The sequence below is a fragment of the Mirounga leonina genome, unplaced genomic scaffold (genome assembly GCF_011800145.1).
Source record: "Mirounga leonina isolate KUSES-001 unplaced genomic scaffold, KU_Mleo_1.0 Mir_165, whole genome shotgun sequence".
NCBI classification, from domain to species: domain Eukaryota; kingdom Metazoa; phylum Chordata; class Mammalia; order Carnivora; family Phocidae; genus Mirounga; species Mirounga leonina.
The window spans coordinates 51,791,839-51,813,897 of NW_023270415.1; the positions used below are offsets into that span (position 1 = coordinate 51,791,839).

The window sequence follows — 22,059 nt, forward strand, 5'->3', positions numbered from 1 at the left end:
CAACATGATATTACATATGGGACCTTGAGCAAACTGAAGTCTAAAGTTTCCTCAGTTGTGAATTGGAGATTGAACCACACATGTTAATGTTAGATGAGAGGGAGTTTTCATGTTAAATATATTAAATATTTAACTCATGTCAAATATATTAAAACCATTTAGCAAAGACAAACCCATAATACCAGGAAAAGAAAAACGGAGTGACACCTGTCTCAAAAGAATTATATGTGAAGTTAATTTTAGAGGATTCATTTTGTACTTAATCTGTGTAATGGGATGTGAACAAAGCAAAATTGCTTTGTACCAGTGTGAAAAGGAGTGGGAAAGGGTTTGAAAAAATTAATGATTTTAGAGTTTTGAATATTGAAATCTCATTTAAATTATTATTTTACAACCTCTGCAATACTTACCTTACAACTTAGGACGTAAGTATTAAGACATTATTGTTAAAACTGTTTTCTTTTATATATTGCAGGGGAGAATTTGCCCTTTGGCTTGATGGTGATCTCTACCATGGAAGAAGCCATTCTTGTAAAACATTTGGGAATCATACACTTTCTAAGAAGGAAGATTTCTTTATTCAAGACATTGAAATCTGGGCTTTTGAATAAATGTAATGCTCTCTGTCTTAGCAGGATAATGGCCCAAACCTGACATGGACAAGCATTGTTTGGAAAGTTCAAGAAGCAATACAATGTAACATGTCACTTGTGCTTTAAAGTTAATCGTATCACCATTTTTTACAGCTATAATTTTGGACTTTATTTTTAAAATCATGTTTCTGTCCCAGAGTTTTTTAGGTTTAGACCATGGTGTGGGTCCATGCAGTGTAACAGCTTGGGTTTTGTTAGAATTTTGTCAGCATTTTAATCATAGTGACCACCTCATCTACAATCCATGTTATCTCAGTCTCCTAATAGAATGGTGCTCTTTTTTTGAACCTCTTTTGGTTTATTACTTTTAAAACTATATTGATTGTTTTACTAGAGCAGTCTAATTGGGGCATTGAGAGAATGAAGACTAGATAATGCTGTAAGGCATCTGGAGGTTGGCACCGGTGACTTGGACAAGCTCAACTTAGTCATTCTTGTGAAGGAAAAGACACATGCCAAAATAATGCATATTTCATAAACCACTGAGTTCTAATTTTAATTCACACTACAACGTTCTCTTTATTAATTTTGCAGGTATTCTTAATTTCATTTTAATAAAAATGAAATTTGAAGAAATTCTGGTTGTAATAGACCACAATGCACATGATCTGCAGGTTTGGGCATATGCTTTCATGGTTGGATTATCTGATAAAGTTATAAAATACAAAGGAGAATGAGAACTTGATGATTCTACTGGACTTAATATATCAAGCAAGAAAATATACTATTTACATATTTGTAGCTTAGCAGGGCATTATCATAAGTACAAAAACTATGAAACAGATGCATATTTCTTCAACATATTGTGTCAGATATACTGTTTTATAGTTCTGTTGTTTTAGCCTTGTTGCACACCAACTCCCAAAATATAGGTTCCTGTTCAAAAGGAAAAAAAAATGTTTTTTTGAGTGGTATATGTTACTAACTACCATTAGCATTTGCTGTTAGAAAAGGGCAATGATTATAGTAGACAATATTGTAACTCAGTAGACTTGTTGAATATGCAAACTTACTGTCAAGTGACCTCAAAAAAAAAAAAAAAAGACAAGATAGAATATACTAGTAGTTCTTCTCTTTTGTAGGAAACCGATAATATGCCATTGTGGCGGTCATTCATCAGTTAATTTCAGAGCTTCATGGTATGCAAAAAAAAAAAAATCCTGCTGTTATACATGTGACAGTGACCTTGTGCTGAAATTTCAGCTATTCCAGATAAACATTGTATATTATCTTGTAAATTAATGTTTAAAGGTAGTTTTGTTCTTATAGAAAGTATTGATTGCCAGGTTGCTTATAGCACTTTAAATTATTCTAAAAAGGAAATTATAAGCCAAATATGTTGGCTTTAGTAGTTTTAGTTGTATAGGACTTGAATATATTTAGATCTTTTGAAAGTTTAGATAATTATCTAAAGAAAGCATAATGCTAATGGAAAACAAAATCTGATCTATTTAATATGCTATCGCTGAATATGAATAGAAATGTGGGCATCATTTCCTTGTCTATGTAAAGCTCTCTCATTATAAGTAACAATATATAGATTAAATGTTTACAATATAGAGAATTGTAAATAAATATATCATTTTTTCCCCTTTGGTCTTCCACAGCAGTATTATTGTCTTTGTGGAGTTGACTAATAATTAAAAAAGAAAAAAATCCTGTATTGGATTTCAATTACAATAAGGTCATAGTGGTGTATACCAAATAAAATTAAATACTTAAAATACAAATTTGAGTTTGGATTTATTGAATAATCAAGTTACTTCCATATCTGAGAAGTCTTTGATTAAACCTGCTACTATGGTTTATGTGTAAAAAATGCTTCTAGTAGTTTTGGGTGGTGGTAGTAGTGATGGAAGGATGCATTCAAGTAGAGAGAACATCATAGTTTAAAAAATGAGGAAGTGAGAGGGCACTTGACCTGTCAAGAAGTGCAAGTCATTTGATACTTTTAGTTTATGTTGATTTCTTTTTTTGATGTGGAGTGCATAGCAAGGTAGGACTGATACCTTAAAGAGTTTCATTATGTGCAATGCCAAGAAATTTAGATTTTTTTTTATCTCATAGGAGCAATTAAGAAAATTTGAGTGGAGGAATGACATGATGAAGTTTACACTTTAGAAAGATCTCTCAAAATTAGATTGGTAGAGGAAAAAACTAGAGACCAGGAGACAAATAAGCAAGCCTTTATACAGTCCAGAGAAAAAATGATGAGGCCTGAATAAGAATTGTACAATGGTGATCAAGAAGGAGGCACGGTGGGGGGAGGGGGAAAGCATGGATTTGAAAGAGATTTAGGAATTAGTGTTAACACAATTTCATTATTGTCAGAAAGAGCTAAGGATAGTTCTTAGGTGTTTTACTTAGCAACTGGGTAAATTATCCATTGATATGAGTGATGTACAAAAAAGAGAAGCAGCAGATAGGGAAATTAGGTTAGTTACGAGAAATTAGCTGATGGGGAGAGGTGTTAATATTTCATTCCATTAAAAAGATTTTAAAATCAACAAGATACAGGTAGATGTTGAGCCACTACCTATGAATGAAATGCCCTTGGAGATTATAGACTGAGTGAAAAGAGAGAATTCTTGAGATAAATTTTGTGGATATAGTAATATTAAGTGATAGGCAGAAGAAAAGACTTAAGCTTCCATTTCTAGAAGCTAGAACAAGAACAAATGAAACCTAATGAAAATAAAAGGACAAAATGAAAATAGGAACAGAAGTCAGTAAAATTTAAACAAGGATACAAGACAAAATCTGAGAATAATAAAACTAAACCTCTAGGAAGGTGAAGAAGAAGTACGATTGTTAAGAATGTGAAAGGACACATTACTACAGAGCCTCTAGACTTTAAAAGAGAGCATATTGTGAACAATTTTACATCAATAAACTTGACAATGTAGGTAAAATGGAAAAAACATTTCGGAAAACAGAATTCGCTAAACCTGACCCCAGAAGTAATACAATTTTTGTATTGTAGAATTTGAATTTGTTAATGAAATAAAAATAGTCCACAAAAAAACCAGGCCCAAATGGTTCCACTGGGTAATTCTTTTAAGTATTTAAGGAAAAAAAGTCAGTCTTAATTAGATGAACTTTTCCCAGGGTATTAAGAGAGAACTTCAGATACTGCCTTTTGAGGCCAGCATGACTTGATACCAAAACTTTACAATTCTTACAAGAAAATGAAGTTCTAAAACAGTCTCATATGAACATAGATACAAGATCCTACATAAAATAGCCGCAAATCAAATCAGCCATATATAAAAGAATATCACCAAGTTAAGTTTATTCCAGGAAAGCAAGAGAAGTTAACATCTTAAAACATACCATTTATCACATTTACAGAAAAAAAGTTTCATGATCATCTCCATAGAAGCAAAAGAAGCTTTTGGTTAATTTCACTGGGGGTCTATGATAAAAACTCAGCAAACTAAGAAAGAAGTGCTCTTCCTTAATCATTAATGATAAAAAAAAATTATTCTTGAAAAATGTACAGGAAGCATTAATTTATTGAAAGTTTCCTCCCAGAGATAGGAAACCTGACAATGATAACTGCTATCACCACTTCTATTCAACATTGTTCTGGAAGTTTCAAACAGTGAAAAAGCAACAAAGAAGGCATACATAGGATTGGGAAGGAAGAACTCTAAATGCCATTTGTATGTAACATGATTTAGGACATGGAAAATTCCAAAAAGATCAAACTATTGGAATTAACTAGTTGATTAAGCTAGGTCACTAAATACCAGTACAATATAAAAACTTCATTTCTCATGTACAACCAACAATTAGAAAACGAAGCTTAGAACATTGCCATTTGTAATACCATTGAAAGTATTAGATATATAGCAGAAAAGACCTCAGTAAGAAGGATATATACCATATTCATGATTGGAAGACAATATTGAAAGATGTCAGTTCTCCAAATCAATCTATATTGGCAGTGAAAATCTCAGCCAGGCTTATTTTTGGAAATTAAGCTGATTCTATAATTTATGTGGAAATTTTAAGACAGAATAGCCTAGCCAGGGCAACACTGAAGAATGAGGCTGTAGTCTTGAACACCAGATATTATGATTAAAAAGATGAGTAAGTATGACAACGTGGTATTGGTCAAAGGATTTACAGAGGAAAGAATCAAAATCAAGAGCCCAGAGAAGAATTTTTTTGAAAAGATGGCACTTGTTCAATCAAGAGGATGGTCTTTTCAATAAATGGTGCTGGATTAATTGGATATGCATAATGAACAAATAATCTTGATCCATCTCACACTACACACAAAAATTACAGATTGTGGATCTAAATGGAAAAAGTAAAAAAGTAAAAGTAAAGTATTAGCTTTAAAAATACAGAATATCTTCATGAACTTAGAATATGCATACATTTGTTAAATGGGACAAAAGAGCACTCATAAAGGAAAAAAATGATGAACTCTACTACATTAAAATTTTAAGAACTTTTCATCAGAAGACATTATTAAAAGTGAAAAGGCAAGCAACAGAGTGGAAGGTTTGTATAATACACAGATCTAATGAATGTCTAAGCCCACAAAATATAACTGACTACAAATCAAAAAAATTCAACAAAGAAGGTGAGACTTTGGCAGTTCCAAGAGAATTAGAATAGCCAATAAAGGCTATCTTAAAGGGAAATGTGAACTGGAAAAATTGGGGAATTTTTCTTGGCAGGATCTACTAAAGCTGAGCCTTTGACCAGCAATTTAATTCCTTCGTATATACCCAACAGTAATGTGTGTATTTGTTTACTGAGAGGTAAGTATTGGAAGGTTTACAGAACTATTTGCTTTCTCTTCTCCCCACTCTCTTCCCCCTCCCTCCACACACCCATCCACTCACTTATTATGCTGAATCTAATTCTATTATACCTTACATATGTATTTGTGTGCCTCTCCAAGACCTGGGGTATCCTTTTATATAACCACAGTACAATGTTTGAATTCAGGAAATTTAACATAACAATATTTTGATTTAATATGCCATTCACTTTTTAATTTCACCAGTGGTCCTAATAATGTCCTTTAAAGCATTATTTTTCCTGATCCATTATCCAATCCAGGATACTTCATTGCAGTTAGTTGTTCTTTTTGATCTCTTGAAAGAGTTCATTAGTCGTTCTTTGTGTTATATGAGTGATGTTTGAAGAGCTCAGGATTATAGAATGTCCATCAATGTGGATTTGTCTGAATTTTTCCTATATTTAGGTTATGCATTTTTGGCAAGAAAACCACAGAAGTGATGTGTTCTCTGCATATTATGATGCACATATATATGTTTATCCCCTTATTGGTGATAATAGCTTGAATTAGTTGATTAATATATAAAAACTATGTTTTTCCACTGCTATTACTTTCCCTTTGTAATTAATAAAGAATGTGTGGGGAAATACTTTAATACCATAGTTATTGTTCTCCAAATTTTCAGTGTTTTTGGTATCCATCGAGGATTCTTGCCTGAATTACAGAAATTGTTGCAAAATTACGATTTTTCTAACTTTCATTCCCAGCACATTTATTAGTTGGCATTTACTGTAAGAGCTTTCTTTTATCACTTAAGAATATGTATTATTGGTATGAACTAATAGGTTCTTTTTTTTTAATTCAAAGTGTTAGAATCCATTTCTGTCCTATATTTAACCAGTGAGTGCCCTGTCAAACTGACTTCTATACATTTTCTTGAGCGCTTGCCCCTGGTAAAACATGATGTTCCAGATTTACCCGCACTTTCTGTAATCCAATCCTAGAATCAGCCATTTCTCCAAGTAGACATGTTTCTCTTCAAGGAGAATGATATTTGGAAATCTGTTATTTTTTTTTAAGATTTTATTTATTTGAGAGAGCACAGTGGGAGAGTAAGAGGGAGAAGCAGACTCCCCGCTGAGTGGAGAGCCCCATACAGGGCTTGATCCCAGGCCTCTGAGATCATGACCTGAGCCAAAGGCAGATGCTTAACCAACTGAGCCACCCAGGTGCCCAGAAATCTGAATGTTGCCTGTTGCTGCTGGGGTGGCGTTGCTTCTAGGGCCTTTTAGGAGACAGAGCTAGGAAGTAAATTCACACATCATGAATGCACACTAATACCTCTAATTGCAATCTAACATTATGGACTTCTTTCTTGTCTTCCCACACTCCATGTTTGTGTATCTCTTCTCCCACACGGAGGATATCGGTATATTACTCATTTGCTTAACCTGACAATAAACACATCATAAATTCAGAATTGCTACACCCATACTCTCACAACAAAAGTAGAATATTCCTTTGCAGTTTTTTGTCTTTAGACTGAAGATATTTAATCGAAATATTGTATTCAAGAGTGACATACATTTCTTTTTTTATCCTATGTGGTTAATAATTTGAAATAGAATTTGGTTTATTACTTTTGTTTATATTCAATTTTATTTTTTTCTGTCTTCATATATTTAATTTTACTTTTTGTATATGTAAGGATTTAAAGGGTTCCAAAGTCAAAGTCTGCAGAATTTTGTCTCTTTCAACCGATTTCCCCCTCATTCCTACAGGAAGTCAATTTCATTATTTCTGGTTATCCTCTATTGTGTATGTGTGTGTGTGTGTGTATATATATATGCATGCACACACATGCACATATATAATCCAGTGTGTGTATATGTATGCATGCACACACTAAAATAACTCCAGATCTTAAAGACTTTGTTTTTTTTTAGAGTTGAATCCATTGTGTGGATGTACCATACTTTATTCAGCCATGTTCCCATATGTATTAGGTTTTTCCAGTATTTTACAATTTAAAATAATGCACAATACATTATGCATATGTGTTTTCATGTTGTTTAAGTTTTATCTTCAAGGAAAATTTTAAGAGTGGAATTTTTGGTCAAAAAATAAATGCAATGTAATTTTGTTAGATACCAACATGCCCCCAAAATCTGGTCACACAATGTCATCAGATAACCCTTGTTGGGATGATGGTGAGTGAACCATAGTTCTCTAAAAACCTCTAGCCTGAGAGATTAGATCATACAGTGCATTTATAAAGTAAGTAATTCAACAGACATTAACTGTGTACTAAGAAATGTTGTAGGTCCTGGGGATGAAAAGGAACATTCTAGGAATTCTAAGGAAGCATCTTCACTAAGAGGCCACTTTAGCATGGGCCAGATGGTCTTCTGCTCCTCTTATCCCTGAACAGAGTGACTTAAAGTACTGCAATACTTCCCTGAGCATGAGTTCCCATTGACTCAAAATTTTGGCTTACATAGAATTATCCCCACATCATGTGAGAATCAGCACCCAATATACCTTTTGGTAGTATTAAGAAAAGAAGGAACTTGAGTTTGGGAAGTTCACAGTGGAAGGCAAATGAAGAATATAGGTGCAGCCCCACTTCACTTGGGAAGTGAAACCTCGAAAGCAGATCTTTCCTCCTGTTGGGGGTCGTTGGGCAGAATGGTAAGAAGGTGAACTTGGGAATCAGGAAGTCCTAAAACTTCAAGTTAAAAAAGTTGAAAGGCATCAAAATGTGGCCCAGACAGAAGGGGTTTTTATAAAATGCATTTCAACCACTCCAAAACTCTTGAAACTTCTTATTGAAAGTTTGGAAAAGAAAAATTCTGAAGATTTGGAAACCCATTGTATACTGCTTATTATTGGGGATTTAAAATTACCATTAAAATGCTGTTAATGGTGTATATTTATTTCATGTATAATTTTCATTATTTTGACAACCATAAAAAATATCTATGAAGACTTTTGCCACCTGAGTTCTACTTATCCTTTTTTTGTCTAAAAGCTCTGTTTTTCAGCTATGGATTTTCTTATCATGTAGTTTTTAGGATAAAATTCTGTCATATAGCAGGCATTTTTCTCTAAGGGAACTAGCTTTCTGACTTCACAGCCATACCTTATTCAGAGGAGTGTTAATGTAGGCCCTCTGAGAAGATTTTCTAACTCCATCCTCAAATTCCAACAAATTGAAGTTTTGGACTAATCTGCGTCAGTGGCTGCATAAATGGTTATTGTTCAGAGTTGAATATAAGGATATTCTTCTGAAGTCTTGATCTAAATATTCCACCAATACTAGAAGTAACCGAACTTGCGCTCTAAAATTTTGTTGTATTTCAAACACAAGAAAGTGTTATTGTGCAATATAACATTAAAATAGTAATATATAAATAAGAACAGAAAATATAGAAAATATCTTTTATTCTTGTGCATGACTTTAAATGTTGACATAGGTTTCACTGTAATAGAAGTGTACATCTTACAGGAAATTCTATTTAGAAATATTGGTCATTAATTTGTAATTTAACAAATCTATTAGGGAAACAAAAATGTACATTCTTCTTTAAGAAGACATTGGAACTTTCAGTTTGAAAGAGAATCATACATGAAAACAAAGATAATTCCTGTAAGTAGTTTAATCCATACCTTATGTTAAACCTAAACTTCTAACAATTATGAGTGTCTATTTTCTTGAGGTATTATAATTTGTCATTAATTTCTGTAACACAAAAGTACTACAATATTTACCAACCTTCAGTGAATTCAGTAAGAATTGTAACCTCACATCTTATTCAGTTTGTTTTTAGAATTTTGTAAGACACATTAAGTCTGAGAAAAAATAACGAGTAACAGATTAAGGCCCACTAAACTTCTCTGTCATCATATTAAACAGCTTTTTTCACTTTGACAAAACTAGTAGTGCCATTTTAGGACTTTCAGATATTTCATAAAATTTGTTGGAGCATCAAGAAAATCAAAATGGCTCAAATCTCTTCCTAATTTACCAATGCTTCTATCAGATTCCTCTACACTGAATATTCCACTTCACTGTAGAATTTTCTGTATTCCTAATTCATTGTTTATTGACATAAATGTAAGCAGCGTGATGCATTAAGTTTTCGAGAAAAAATAAACTTCTCCAAGAAGTCCTACAAAGACAGGTAATTCTGAATCTCTCGCTTGTGTATTACTTTCACAGTGAAGGTAAACATACCGCCTTCTCCTTCAGCTTTCTGAACACCAGCGATGTTTGTTTTTATGTGGTTTGTGCAAATCATACTAGAAATAGGACAACTAATTCCCATTGGAAATCTTTTAAATTCCAAGCTCACAGAGAAATTTCATCAATTTCCACATCTTATTTGGATACTTTTTACTTATGTGTTTATTTTATAAGTGATGCTTTGATAGAAATAATGCAAAGTCAAGCTTCTTAGAAAATTTTTAGTTTTGCCAAACTTAACGGAATTCTTCCCCCAAAATGACACATCTTAATATGTTCTGCTCATGTTTACCTAAAATCAGCATTTTTCTTAGATGTAGTAATTGTTTATTGAAATATCTGTAATAATTTCTGCAATTCATAGCCAAATATTTTTGCCTGAAGGGTAAGTAGAATTTCAAATATTTATGCTATTGTATCCTAATAACCCTCTACATGCCTTCTGATGTGCTGCGTGCTTCCTCAAAATCTTCAAACTTCCTCAGAAATAGAGTGCCAAAAAGTCATTAATATAAAAATTGTTTAATATTTACTAACTTATTACAGAGCAGTTTGCATTTTAATTTTTACTACATTAGCAGTTGGTGTTAAGACAACAGTGGGTCAAGTCTGGCTTTCATTGTTGAAGGTTCATCGGAGTAGAGTAATCACAACATGGTCATCTCGGCCTTGCCATAACATCTCTCCTTCGAAGTCAACCAGCCCGTGCTTCCTGGCACGCATGAGAATTCCCACTACTTTATCTGAAATACGAACATATCTGTCAAAGAGATCTCCAAAAGTAACCTGGATCTTGCCATCTCCTCTGTGGCGGGCCATTGTGCGGATGATGAAGCACATGTCCATGATCTCTCTGTAGATGTGCTCCTCAGCTTGCTTGGCCCTTTCCGCCGTTTTGGTTCCCTCCTTGGGACGGCCGTAGCCTTCATCTCCTTTGTGTAGGCGGGTGGACATGGCCATCTGATAATCGAATTCTTCACTGAAAGGATTGAGCTTCTGGGATTGGATGTGTTCATCAGCCCACTGTTGCCATCTCCCTTTCAGGTTGTCCACTTGGCTGTATTTCCGTTGGGCCTTGCAGCTGAGTTTCTCTGTAAATCTATTTGCCCTAAAAGGGAGAGTGAAGAGTCAAGATACTGATATTTAACATCCAAGTGTTGCTTTCTCTTTGTACTTCCTGCACGTAGGCATCTTAACGTAAGTCTAATTTTTTTCATTATAAACAAAATACAGTACAATAAATTAGAAATGAAAGGAGAACAATTGTAACAGTTACATCATTGTTCTTTATTTTTATTTGAGGATAGATGACAACTACCACTGTTCTTATTTTGGGGCACCATAAAAAAATATTAAACTCTATTTCAAGAAAAAAAATGTTCTTTACACAAATGTAATGTAAATATGTATGTCTTAAAGTTGCATGTTGATGACATTTTAGAACTGGAATCATATAAATGTATTAAGGGAAACCATTTTGTAAAGGACTTCAGAAACCAATTATTTTCCCAAAATAAGGCTTATTATACTAGCACATATACATTGTATTATTCACTTATATATGTATGTTCATATATAGATTTTTTTTTTAAGATTTTTTATTTATTTATTTAACAGAGAGAGAGAGAGAGAGAGAGCACAAGCAGGCAGAGCGGCAGACAGAGGGAGAGGGAGAAGTAGGCTCTCCGCTGAGCAGGGAGCCCGATGTGGGGCTCGATCCCAGGACCCTGGGACCATGACCTGAGCCGAAGGCAGATGCTTAACGACTGAGCCACCCAGGCGCCCCCATATATAGATTTTTGATGAGAGCATATTTATACTAGTATCAATGATGTGCCACAAATTATAGAATATCAAGTTGTATCGATAGAAGACGGTTGCTAGCAATAGTAACATTTATTGAATACTTGGTGCTGGCATTCTTCTAAATACTTTTTATTAATATTCCTATGACCAGCCTATGAGATAGGTATGACTATTCTCACTTCCCAGATGAGGAAGCTGAAGTCAGAATGGTTAAGTAACTTGCTTAAAGTCACAAACCTGGTAAGTGCTAGTGCTGGGATTTGAACCAGGCCTGGGTGTAACTACCGCGAAATACTGCCCTAAACCAGTGGCAAAAGTCGTATTCAAACACCAACTGTCTGAGGCTAAAGTCAGTACTCTTCCCACTGTGCAGTGATGTCTGTCACTCATGCGGGTACAGTGTCCAATAAGTAGATGAGTTGTGTTTCAGATGTGTGTGTGTCCTTGCAATTTGGAATGCATTTTCTTATAAAAAACAAACCCAACAGCCTTGGAAGTATAGACCACTGGTGTCATGAAGGTACAGGCCTAATTTTAAAATGGGTAAAATTTATCTTTAAAAGATTCCTCTGTCTTTTCTGTATCTCCAGTCTCCTAGACTCCTTTTCCTAGGTCTCTTTGCCTTCATGAGTAAAACATGAACTCTTGGGCTATCTAAAAGTCAGAGATTTGTATTCTCATCGTCACAAGCGACCTACCCTTCCCTCTCCCCAACACCAAGTGGCCTCATGTCTGGAAGCACAGGGATTGGAGATGCAGAGCCTCACTGAATTTGCTGAGTGAGCGGTATGCTTGAGCTAAGTAGCCCTTCCTATCCAAAGTCTCACAATTCTCTATTCAAAACCCAGTTACAGGCCAGATGTGGGTATTCCTCACTATCCAATCTCACTTCCCGAAATCTGGTTGTCTAAATGCAGGCGACTCACAGACATGGATAGGGAGACACAGCTACTTGTATTGGCATTTTCAAAAGAGGAATAACAGCCACTAGATGGCAAACTTTCACTAATTCCCATGTTTTATGTGTTCAAAACTATGCTTGCTGCATTCAGTTTCATTATGATGACAGGCTCAAACGAGGGGTACGCTGGTACGTATAACACTGCTATTCTTTGTAGCCACATGGATAAAAATATAGGACAAAGTTAATTGGGAAAAAGCACATAAAAAACTGTATACACAGTTACTGCAATTTTTAAAAGTCACATCTGGAAAAGTACTAGGAATTATACCACTCTGAAGGCTGGTCCTCACCATTACCTGCCTCTCCATAGACTGTCCCTGTTCAGCCTCCCAGAGTAGGAGCTGTTTGTTCTCATTATCAGATGAGAGCAAACACCTTCTCCCCTGAGAACCATGGCAATACATGATGGGCATCCTCTTGAATAATGAGCTCAAGGCCATCCCAGCATAACCCAAAGCTCATACCTGATTTGAGGCAGGGACATCCTGTTAGAGAAGAGACTTGAAGCATCTCAGAAGAAAATGAAAAGAATGGCATAATTTGTTAATGCATACTTGCGTCTCCCAAATACTGACTGTAGTTCTGTCCTATATTATAAAATGTAATACAGTAGTCCCCCCTTATTCATGGTTTCAACCCCCTGTGGGCAACTATAGTCTGGAAGCAAATGATCCTCTTTCTAATGAGTCATCAGGTCAATAGTAGCCTAAGGCTACATCACAGTGCCTACATCATTCACCTCACTTTATCTCATCAGGCACGCACTTTTTTCTCTTTCTTTTTCTTTTCCTTTTTCTTTCTTTTTTTTTTTAAGAGAGAGAGAGCACATGAGCAGGGAGGGGCAGAGGGAGAGGGAGAGAGAGAATCCCAAGCAGGCTCCATGCCTAGTGTGGAACCTGACACGGGGCTTGATCTCACAACCCTGAGATCATGACCCAAACAGAAATTAAGAGTCAGACACTTATCTGACTGAGCCATGCAGGCGCCCATCATCACATTGGCATTTTATCATCTCACACCATCATAAGAAGAGTGAGTATAGAACAATAAGATATTTTGAAAGAGAGACCACATTCACATAACTTTTATTATAATATACTGTTATAATTGCTCTATTATTATTGTGGTTAATTTCTTATTGTGCCTGATTTACAAATTAAGCTTTTTCATACATATATATGTATAGGAAAAAATAGTATATATAAAGTTTGGTATTTTCCTGCAATTTTAAGCATTCACTGGAGGTCCTAGAACAGATCCCCCACAGATAAGGGGGAGCTACTGTACATCTTCCCTTTAAGGAACTTCTGGCCACCTTGGCATACTTTCCATCTTTTTTGTTAAAGTATTTATGACACGTACTGTGTGTCAGACATTGTTTTAGGTACTTACTGGATATTCAATAATAAAAAAGTAAATAGCCATTAAAAGACATTCATGAAATAATCAGAGGAATACCAATTTGAGTATATGGTAAAATTCTAACTATATAAAATGCATACACATCAAGGTGAAGAAATCACTTTTGTGCATGTGCGCAATTGAAAATAATTGTTAGTATCCAGATGGCAGTTGATTTTTTTTCTTTTTAAAAAATTATCTTTCCTGTTGGTATCATACTGATTTTATGATTTAAAGAAAGCAAAAAAAAAAAGGAAAATATTCAAATTAGCCTTCCAAGGTTAACTTGTTTAAACTGTATGTTATATGGGTCTCTGATTACTTGATGTAGGGTTTTTTCCCTCTATTTTGCATTAGGAACTTAGAGTCCCTGAATTTTGAAACTCTATGTTATTAGGGATAGGGTTGAGGTTCGTGAGGTAATAAATCTCTGAGGAAGTGAAGCATTTATCTTCTAAAAAAGCACCTCCTAAATCTTAATGTCCATTTGTTTTATTGTCAAATTCTAATTCCCAGTAATAGGAGAGAAGGAAAGCAAAGGAATTGGTCTAATAAGCAAGAATTAGAACATAGGTTATAAAAAGTGAAGGAGGAACTACTTTAATGAGTATTTAATTGTCTCTATCTTATAAACGTTCTGTATTGTTTTTGCATTACCAATTTCTTTTTTTTATAACAGATGATTTTACTTATTAACAGTTGAAAAAATGTAAGTAAAATACTATTAAATGTAAAATTCAGTAGCGTATTAAAGTATTATGACCAAGTTGAATTCATAACAGAATTAGAAGAATGGTACAATAACAGAAAAATTGATATAATTCACCTTATTAAGATTTTTTTATATTATGTTAATCACCATACATTACATCATTAGTTTTTGATGTAGTATTCATGATTCATTGTTTGCGTGTAACACCCAGTGCTCCATGCAGTACGTGCCCTCTTTAATACCCATCACCAGGCTAACACTTCCCCCCACTCCATCCCCTCTAGAACCCTCAGTTTGTTTCTCAGAGTCCATAGTCTCTCACGGTTTGTCTCCCCCTCCAATTCCCCCCTTTCATTTTTCCCTTGCTGCTATCATCTTTTTTTTTTTTTTTTAACATATAATGTATTATTTGTTTCAGAGGTACAGGTCTGTGATTCAATACTCTTAGACAATTCACAGCGCTCACCATAGCACATACCCTCCCCAATGTCTATCACCCAGCCAACCCCATCCCTCCCACCCCCACCACACTAAAAAGCCTGAAAGTTCATGTTTATGTTTTTGAAGATTTTATTTATTTCTTTGTCAGAGAGAGAGAGGCAGGCAGAGGGAGAGGCAGGCCTGAGCCAAAGGCAGACGCTTAATCAACTGAGCCACCCAAGCATCCCTGAAAGTTCATGTTTAAATCAGGACTAGAAAATCTTATACCTTGAATATCTTCTTGGTCAATGAACATAAGAAACAATATACCAGCTTATCCTGTTTTTTTTTTTTACCTTCAAGTAAAAATGTGAATAATAGTTTAGATTGAGCTTTAGAAAGACAATCTAGTACAAATTTTTTTTTTTTTAAAGATTTTATTTATTTATTTGACAGAGAGAGACACAGCGAGAGAGGGAACACAAGCAGGGGGAGTGGGAGAGGGAGAAGCAGGCTCCCTGCAGAGCAGGGAGCCCGATGTGGGACTCGATCCCAGGACCCTAGGATCATGACCTGAGCCGAAGGCAGTCACTCAACCGACTGAGCCACCCAGGCGCCCAATCTAGTACAAATTTATAGGAAGCAAAGCAATATTCAAAGACTGACATCACACCCATATTTTAAGATAGTAATATTTCATCTAAACTTGCCTTCTTAGTTTCTTCATTATTAATAAACAAATGTTCTTATAGTCAACAAATATTTCCCCTGTCCAATTATGTGCAAAGTAACTAATCCTACTAGACATTATAAGCATTCTAATTGGAGAGTGTGCATTCATTCACTGAAATAAATTCAGAAATTTATCTGTTAGCTTTAAAAATGGCATCAGTTTGAGTATTACTTTCTCATGTGAATGGGCTTTTTAGCAATCTAATGAGAATACAGGAACCAACTGTATCTTAGTTTTATCATTTTGGAGTAATAATTATGTGGGTAAATTATTAAATATGAATAAACCCCACAGGAAATGAAAATTCTGAAAGGTATATTTCAAACTTAACCAAGTTCACTGGCACTGGAAACACTCTGGTGGGTGGTCTTCACCTGCATCACCAAACGATGCTTCAAAATGTCATGCTGCTGGAGGTGAACTTTTCTGGTCTAACGCTTGCATCAGCATGAAGCAAGCAGAGACCTGCTTTCATGGCCCCACCCCATGGGCTCTCCCATAGAGGGAGCATTTCTCCTCTTTGCCCACGAACATTTCTCTGTCAGTAAAGCAAATAAGTTCTGCCACCCTTTCCCGCTTCCCAGGGAAGTGCTGGGGAGAATCTTTTCCTCTGTGCATTGGTTTGCTTGCTCTTCTCCACAGGAAGTCTAGCCAGTTTGATTAATGGACGCATGCCAGTCACAGGGTTACTCTTATCTCTGTCTGTTATCAATCAGGTTTGAGAGTCAGGCCTGTGATCCTTCTTGCAGATTGGTAACTGTTCTCAGACTCCATAGAAAGGGTTCTATGCTCTAGAATTGAGGTCAAAGAGCAGAAAGCCATACTTCAGCTCTGTTTTTAGCAAAGTCCTTCAATATAGTTGTACACAGACCTTACACTTAGGATGTTATTAGGATTCTGTTAATTAAGCTGACACTTTGACCTCCATTTTAGTTTTCTTGAGCCCGTTCTCTACTGAGAGAATCAGTCTAGCATAGTGGTTAAGAACATAAGCTCTGTCATCAGCCTTCCCAACTTGGTCACTTACTAACTCTCTGACTTGGATATATTTCTTAATGTCTCTGTGTGTCAATTCCCTTATCTATAAAATGGGATTCTTGTTCTCAACTATTATTATTTTTGCTGAATATAACTTGGAGAGGATGAATGGATGATTGGCACTTGAATATTGCACCATTACTGTATGGGAGAGGGATGCAGTTTCTTTTGTCTAAAGGACTGGACCAAACAAGTCATGTAAATATATAATCAAAACACTCAATATTTTTAAAATAAAGCATTAAATAGAAATCATTGTCATAGTAAAACCCAGTTAGCAAAACTCTTAGTAAAGAGTATCTCTACTTTTTACCAAACCTAACTTGTTTTTGTTATCCATGGAACATCTTGACCACCAAAAAACCTCTCTTTCTTTCTACTTAAACATTCGTGGTACATAATTTTCTCCCTATTGGTGGATATAGGTAAAGAATGGTGCTTAGAATGAAAAATGAATTAACAAAATCTCCTTTCATATAGGCTTACTCAATAATATCATGCTCATTTCTCAAGCAGTACTTGACAGTCCCATCAGACCTCTGCTGAAGCTTCCTGAGCACAGCTAGGATTACTGCTGACATTAAGCAATGCTGGTTCTGCATACAACATTCTGGTATCCTATGTTCTCCAAGACTGAGAGAAAGGAACCGAAGAAGGGAAGAAGAGACTTAATCCCCCTCCTACATCCCAACCCTGGGGACCAATCTCCCAGCGTCCTGTAGGGTTGGGATCACCAGGAATGGCCCCCTGCATTATAATGCATACAACTTACTAAGGAGTTCCTCTGGGTCCATTGCTTTGCATCATTAATATCAAAATAACTCAAGGTTACATCTATTTTTTAGATGAGGACTAAGAGACAGGATTTGCCAAAGTAACCGTGACTCAAACCTAATTGTCTCTCATTCAAAGCTTATGCTCCTCTCCATCACACTAAGAAGGTGTCCATGTACATGTCCGGTTTTAGGAACCTGAGAAGGGTCCTGTATGTGAGTCCCCAATTCCAGTTTAGAGTGTGGTGAAGAAGAGAGTGGGATCGAGAGCCAGAATGCCTGGGTTCAAATCCCATAGGCTGTACAATCTTATCCAAGTTTTCTACTATGTCTTTGTCTTATGCCCCCGTCTATCAAATGTGGAGAATACTTATGCCTGCCCATGAGAATATTGTGAGGATTATATGAATAAACATATGAATAAACATAGACAAGTGCCCAAGAAGAGTACATGCATTGGAGATTGTCTCCAGTTGTCCACTTCCTACCTCTAGCTAATCCGAAGCATGCTGACAGAAGATCTTCACTGTGCCATCCTCAATCTTTATTCTGTTGGGTTCTATTATTCCATTTCTAGCAAGCACGTATCCGCGCGCGTGCGCGCGCGCACACACACACACACACACACACACACACAAACCAAATCCACAAGACCAGAATTAGACTACGGTTCCATATTTCCTGGTAGAATATTTATTTCTGATTATGAATTTCTGGATTAAGGTAAGTAGAGCACAAATCCAGATCTCTCCACAACATCCTCAAGGCACTGTGTGAGAGTTAGCACCAAGTCTGTTTTCAAAACTTTGCGTTTGGAGACAGGCACATCTCAGCTTTGTCACTAACTTGCTGGGTAAACTTCCCCTCTGAGCTTTAGTGCTCTCGTCCTTAAAATGGAATAATACTACCTGCTTTGTAGGATCATGAGAGTTAAAAGGACAGAGCATGTTAGCTGTCCATGGCATGCACTAAATGTGTGAGTGTCGTTACAATTATCTAGATTTGCCATTTCATTTTTCTTGAAAGCATGTGATGTCACAGTTCTAATTCTTTCAAATCACCTTTAAAGTCACAAACTGTCAGACAGCTTTTTGTCAAATTAGGTAATCAGTTTTGTTCTTTACTTTCTGATTGTTTCATAAAGCTTAAAAAGCATACCTACATGTCTAATGTTTCCAAAGGGAGTCAGTTTGTAAACATTCATCATATTAGAAGCTTTTCACATATTTTGATACTCTACAGTTGTGGAGTGAGATATCCTGACTTTCTATTATGTGGGAGTAGAGTTACTGTCTTAAAAGAAAATATGTATTTTTTATCTGAATGTATCAGTTTGACTCAGTGTGTGTGTGTGTGTGTGTGTATTTGACATCTAAATGTTTTAGGATTGCAGTATTTTAATGACCTAGCTTTAAGAGCATTTCTGTCTTTGATTACCAAGAGAACAAACCTTTTCTGAAAGTTTGAAAAATTGCTAAATAATAAAATCTATGTGAATAATAATAGCTTTTATATATGGAGCATATGGAGCAGGTACTGTGCTAAATGCTTGGCAGCCTTAATCTCATTTACTTCTCCCAGTACAACAGAATTTATCCCAAAAGTTTACTCTTGCTATCATTTTACAAAGGAGGAAATGGGCTTAGAAAAATAACCAGTTCATGTGTGTGTGTTTGTGTGTGTGTGTGTGTGTGATGAAAACACTTAAGATCTACTCTCTTAGCCACTTTTGAGATTATAGTACAATATTATCAACTATTGTTGGGGCAGAGCTGGAATTTGAACTTGGGTCTGTCTCACTTCAGAGCCTACTCTCAAGTTAGATGGCAGCCTCCCACCCGTTTACAGGGTCACATAGACCTGTGTCCCATGAGCTCTATGTGGGTAGATGTGTCTCCTGATAATACTATAGACTGGTTTGAGACAAGGGAAAGTTTGTCCAGTCCTAGTCTACCAGCAAGCACATTTTCTGCAGAGAAATAAGCCAAGTTGCTACTCATCCTAGACTTTATTTTAAAAATATTTTAAAAAATCTTTAGCTTCATCTTTGTTGAGGCTAAAACTTGAGTATTCAGTTCAAAACATAAAGAAGAAACAGAAGAGCACAGGCCCTTGACCCAGAGATCCATGTCTAGCTTGGTGCTGCCCCTTTGGCCCAGGGGCAGTGCCTTCCCCATAGGATGTCACCACCTGCCCACTTTTTAAGATTCTCATTCTAACTTTGGGAGCACTTCCCTGCTCTCTCAGTCCCTATGGCCAGTTGGGGCTCAAAGGCAGTATAAGCAGCTGAAGGGGGCATACACTTACTGGGAAGGCAAGGGGCGTTTGATTCTGGTGGTGACCACCTGCTCTCCATCCTGCTCGGGCCTCTCCTCGGTCTCCCCTCCGTAGCCACTGTCCTCTGTGTCGATGCTGTCACTCCTCCACTTGGGCTCATCCTGTTCCATCTCTTTCCAGCCTTTCGTCAGCTCAGATACCAGGTTGGCACATTTCCTCCTCCGCGTCGGGGAGCCATGGCTGTGGAGGATTCTGTCAATGTCATTTTCTGGCTGCCCAGCTCCAGGCATGTCACTGTCCTCATATCGGTGGCTCAGATGGCTCACATCCCCTCCTCTCTCATAAGCTTTGCTGACAATTGTTTTGGTCACCTCTTTCCTTTTGATATGGGAGACTTCTGTGGCTTCCTCTGAGGTTTGTCCATCTCCATGTCCCTCTGACTTTTGGGAGGAAGACTTTGGGGTGGTCTGAGCTTTCCGGTGGAGAGTGGGGTAGATCACTGGCTTAGGAGCTTGGGGTGCATCCTGGGTCCCTCCCGGCTGCCAGCCTGTGGGCTCTTGGGCCTGCCTGGTGCTGTTCTCATTTGCCCACTGCTGCCAACCTCGGGCCAAGTTGATCACCAGGGTGGCTGTGCGTACCTTGCGGAGGGCACGCTTGGCTGGGCCCTCCTCTCTTTCCTTGTCTTCCGGAGCCATGCCACCCTTCTCTTCTCTGCTGGGAGCCTGGGCACTGGCTGAAAGGAGTATGGACCCAGGGAGTGCCTGAGATTTAAATAGAAGCCGGGTGGGGGGGCGGGGTTGGGGAAGAGTTTGGTGACGGTGGAAACTATGTTAAACATTTCTTGCCAAGATGTGGTGCCTTCCCCTGATGGTGTGCTTTTTTTAAACCCTGACGTCTCCAGTTTCATCTCAGCAGAGGGACATCTCTGCTGGTGAAGGACAGTGATATGCATTCCCTTTCTTCTCAAGTGCCAGGGTGGAAATTACTAGATTTGATCATGTGCTCAGCCTTATGTTCTTCCTGACCTTAAAATATGTTCCTACCATTTATAGGAGCATAAAATATGGGCACAAATTGTGCTAGGAATATTATAGGCTTATTCTCACTTAAATCTCAATATAGCTCTTAATTAAATCCCATTTTATAGCGAAGTACAATGAAATCTAACTTCCTACAGCTAATAATATCTGCAATCCAAACCCAAATCTGTCTGATTCAAAACTCGTGCTGTTTTATTCTAGTTATCAAAGATCCTAAGTTCCTTTTTTCTTTTGTCTTCACCTCTATTCAATACAGACCTTAGAATCACCTCATCCAACCTTCATTTTCCAGGTGGGAAAACTGACGCCCAGATAAGGGGGAGACAAGGGCCAGGTTTTCCAGTCCAAAGCTTGAATTGTTATACAGACAGGTCATTTTGATAGACAAGATAATGGTCAAAATTTTGGTCCGATTTAAAATCTTTGAGACCTACACACATGTTGAATTTCATAGATTAATTTTAGGAATCCTTTCAAATGTTTTGAAAAAATATTTTGTTTTCAAAAAAGACCATTTAAAGACAAAATAGGTGAATGCTATCAGAAGCAACCCCACCCGACCTTCTGTTTTTAATTACACACCCTTCACAGCCCTTTAAATTCATGCAGAAAAAGACATTCATTCAATTCTCAGAACAAAGATTGAAATATAGTTTTAAAAAAGGACTGGATAGGTCATTTGGAGAGAAAATGACCCATATATGAAGTGTGCTAAACTAGATAAAAATGCTCAGGACTCAGCACTGAATGATTTCTTAAAGTACGACAAATAGAATTTCTTTTCACACAACAGTTCTATAGGCTTTAGAACTGTATCCTTTCCTCTAATCGATATTGATTGAGAGCGCTAAGAGCATTAAAAAAAAACATGAAAGTCAGTTAATTCTGATGATGAGACAAATTTATTTTAAAAATATGCTGATGTCAATTTTTCATCATGTAGGTCATTTACCTCCTAAGATTAAAACAGTTTGGGAGATGATTTAATACTCTATCTAGAAATCTGTCAGATGTTGTAGTCTGAGTTCAACAGCATCTGATAATGTTAACTAAAACAAAATCCTTGATTAGGAGGAAATTGGATCACAAGGAAAGAAAACTATTACAAATAAAGATTTAAATCTGAGTCTGAAATTTCTGGCATACTTTCTTGGAATGTAGATACACTGCAGACTGTTTGGTTCCTCTTAGATTCCCTTCATCCCACATGGAATGCCTTGGGAAGGAACGGGGT

General features: G+C 36.5%; 2 protein-coding genes across 16 annotated transcripts in view; one reads left to right on the top strand and one right to left on the bottom strand.

Moving 5' to 3' along the window:
• Positions 1-2,244, top strand: part of OXR1 (oxidation resistance 1) — a 353,292-nt gene extending 351,048 nt beyond the window's left edge. For 5 of the 15 annotated variants that reach the window (XM_035011740.1, XM_035011743.1, XM_035011737.1 and 2 more), the window contains one exon: positions 476-1,199. In XM_035011740.1, coding sequence (XP_034867631.1) covers positions 476-611 — 136 coding nt within the window. In that variant the 3' untranslated portion in view covers positions 612-1,199. Of the gene's footprint in view, positions 1-475 lie in introns of all 15 variants that reach the window. The other 10 variants (XM_035011734.1, XM_035011733.1, XM_035011736.1 and 7 more) reach the window with 3 other exon arrangements.
• Positions 2,245-10,167: 7,923 nt separating this feature from the next.
• Positions 10,168-20,514, bottom strand: ABRA (actin binding Rho activating protein). The gene is made up of 2 exons (XM_035011749.1): positions 19,816-20,514; positions 10,168-10,769 (listed from the first exon to the last, which is right to left on the bottom strand). The coding sequence occupies exons 1-2, from the start codon at positions 20,478-20,480 to the stop codon at positions 10,292-10,294; spliced, it is 1,143 nt and encodes a 380-aa protein (XP_034867640.1). The 5' UTR covers positions 20,481-20,514; the 3' UTR covers positions 10,168-10,291.
• Positions 20,515-22,059: the final 1,545 nt, after the last annotated feature.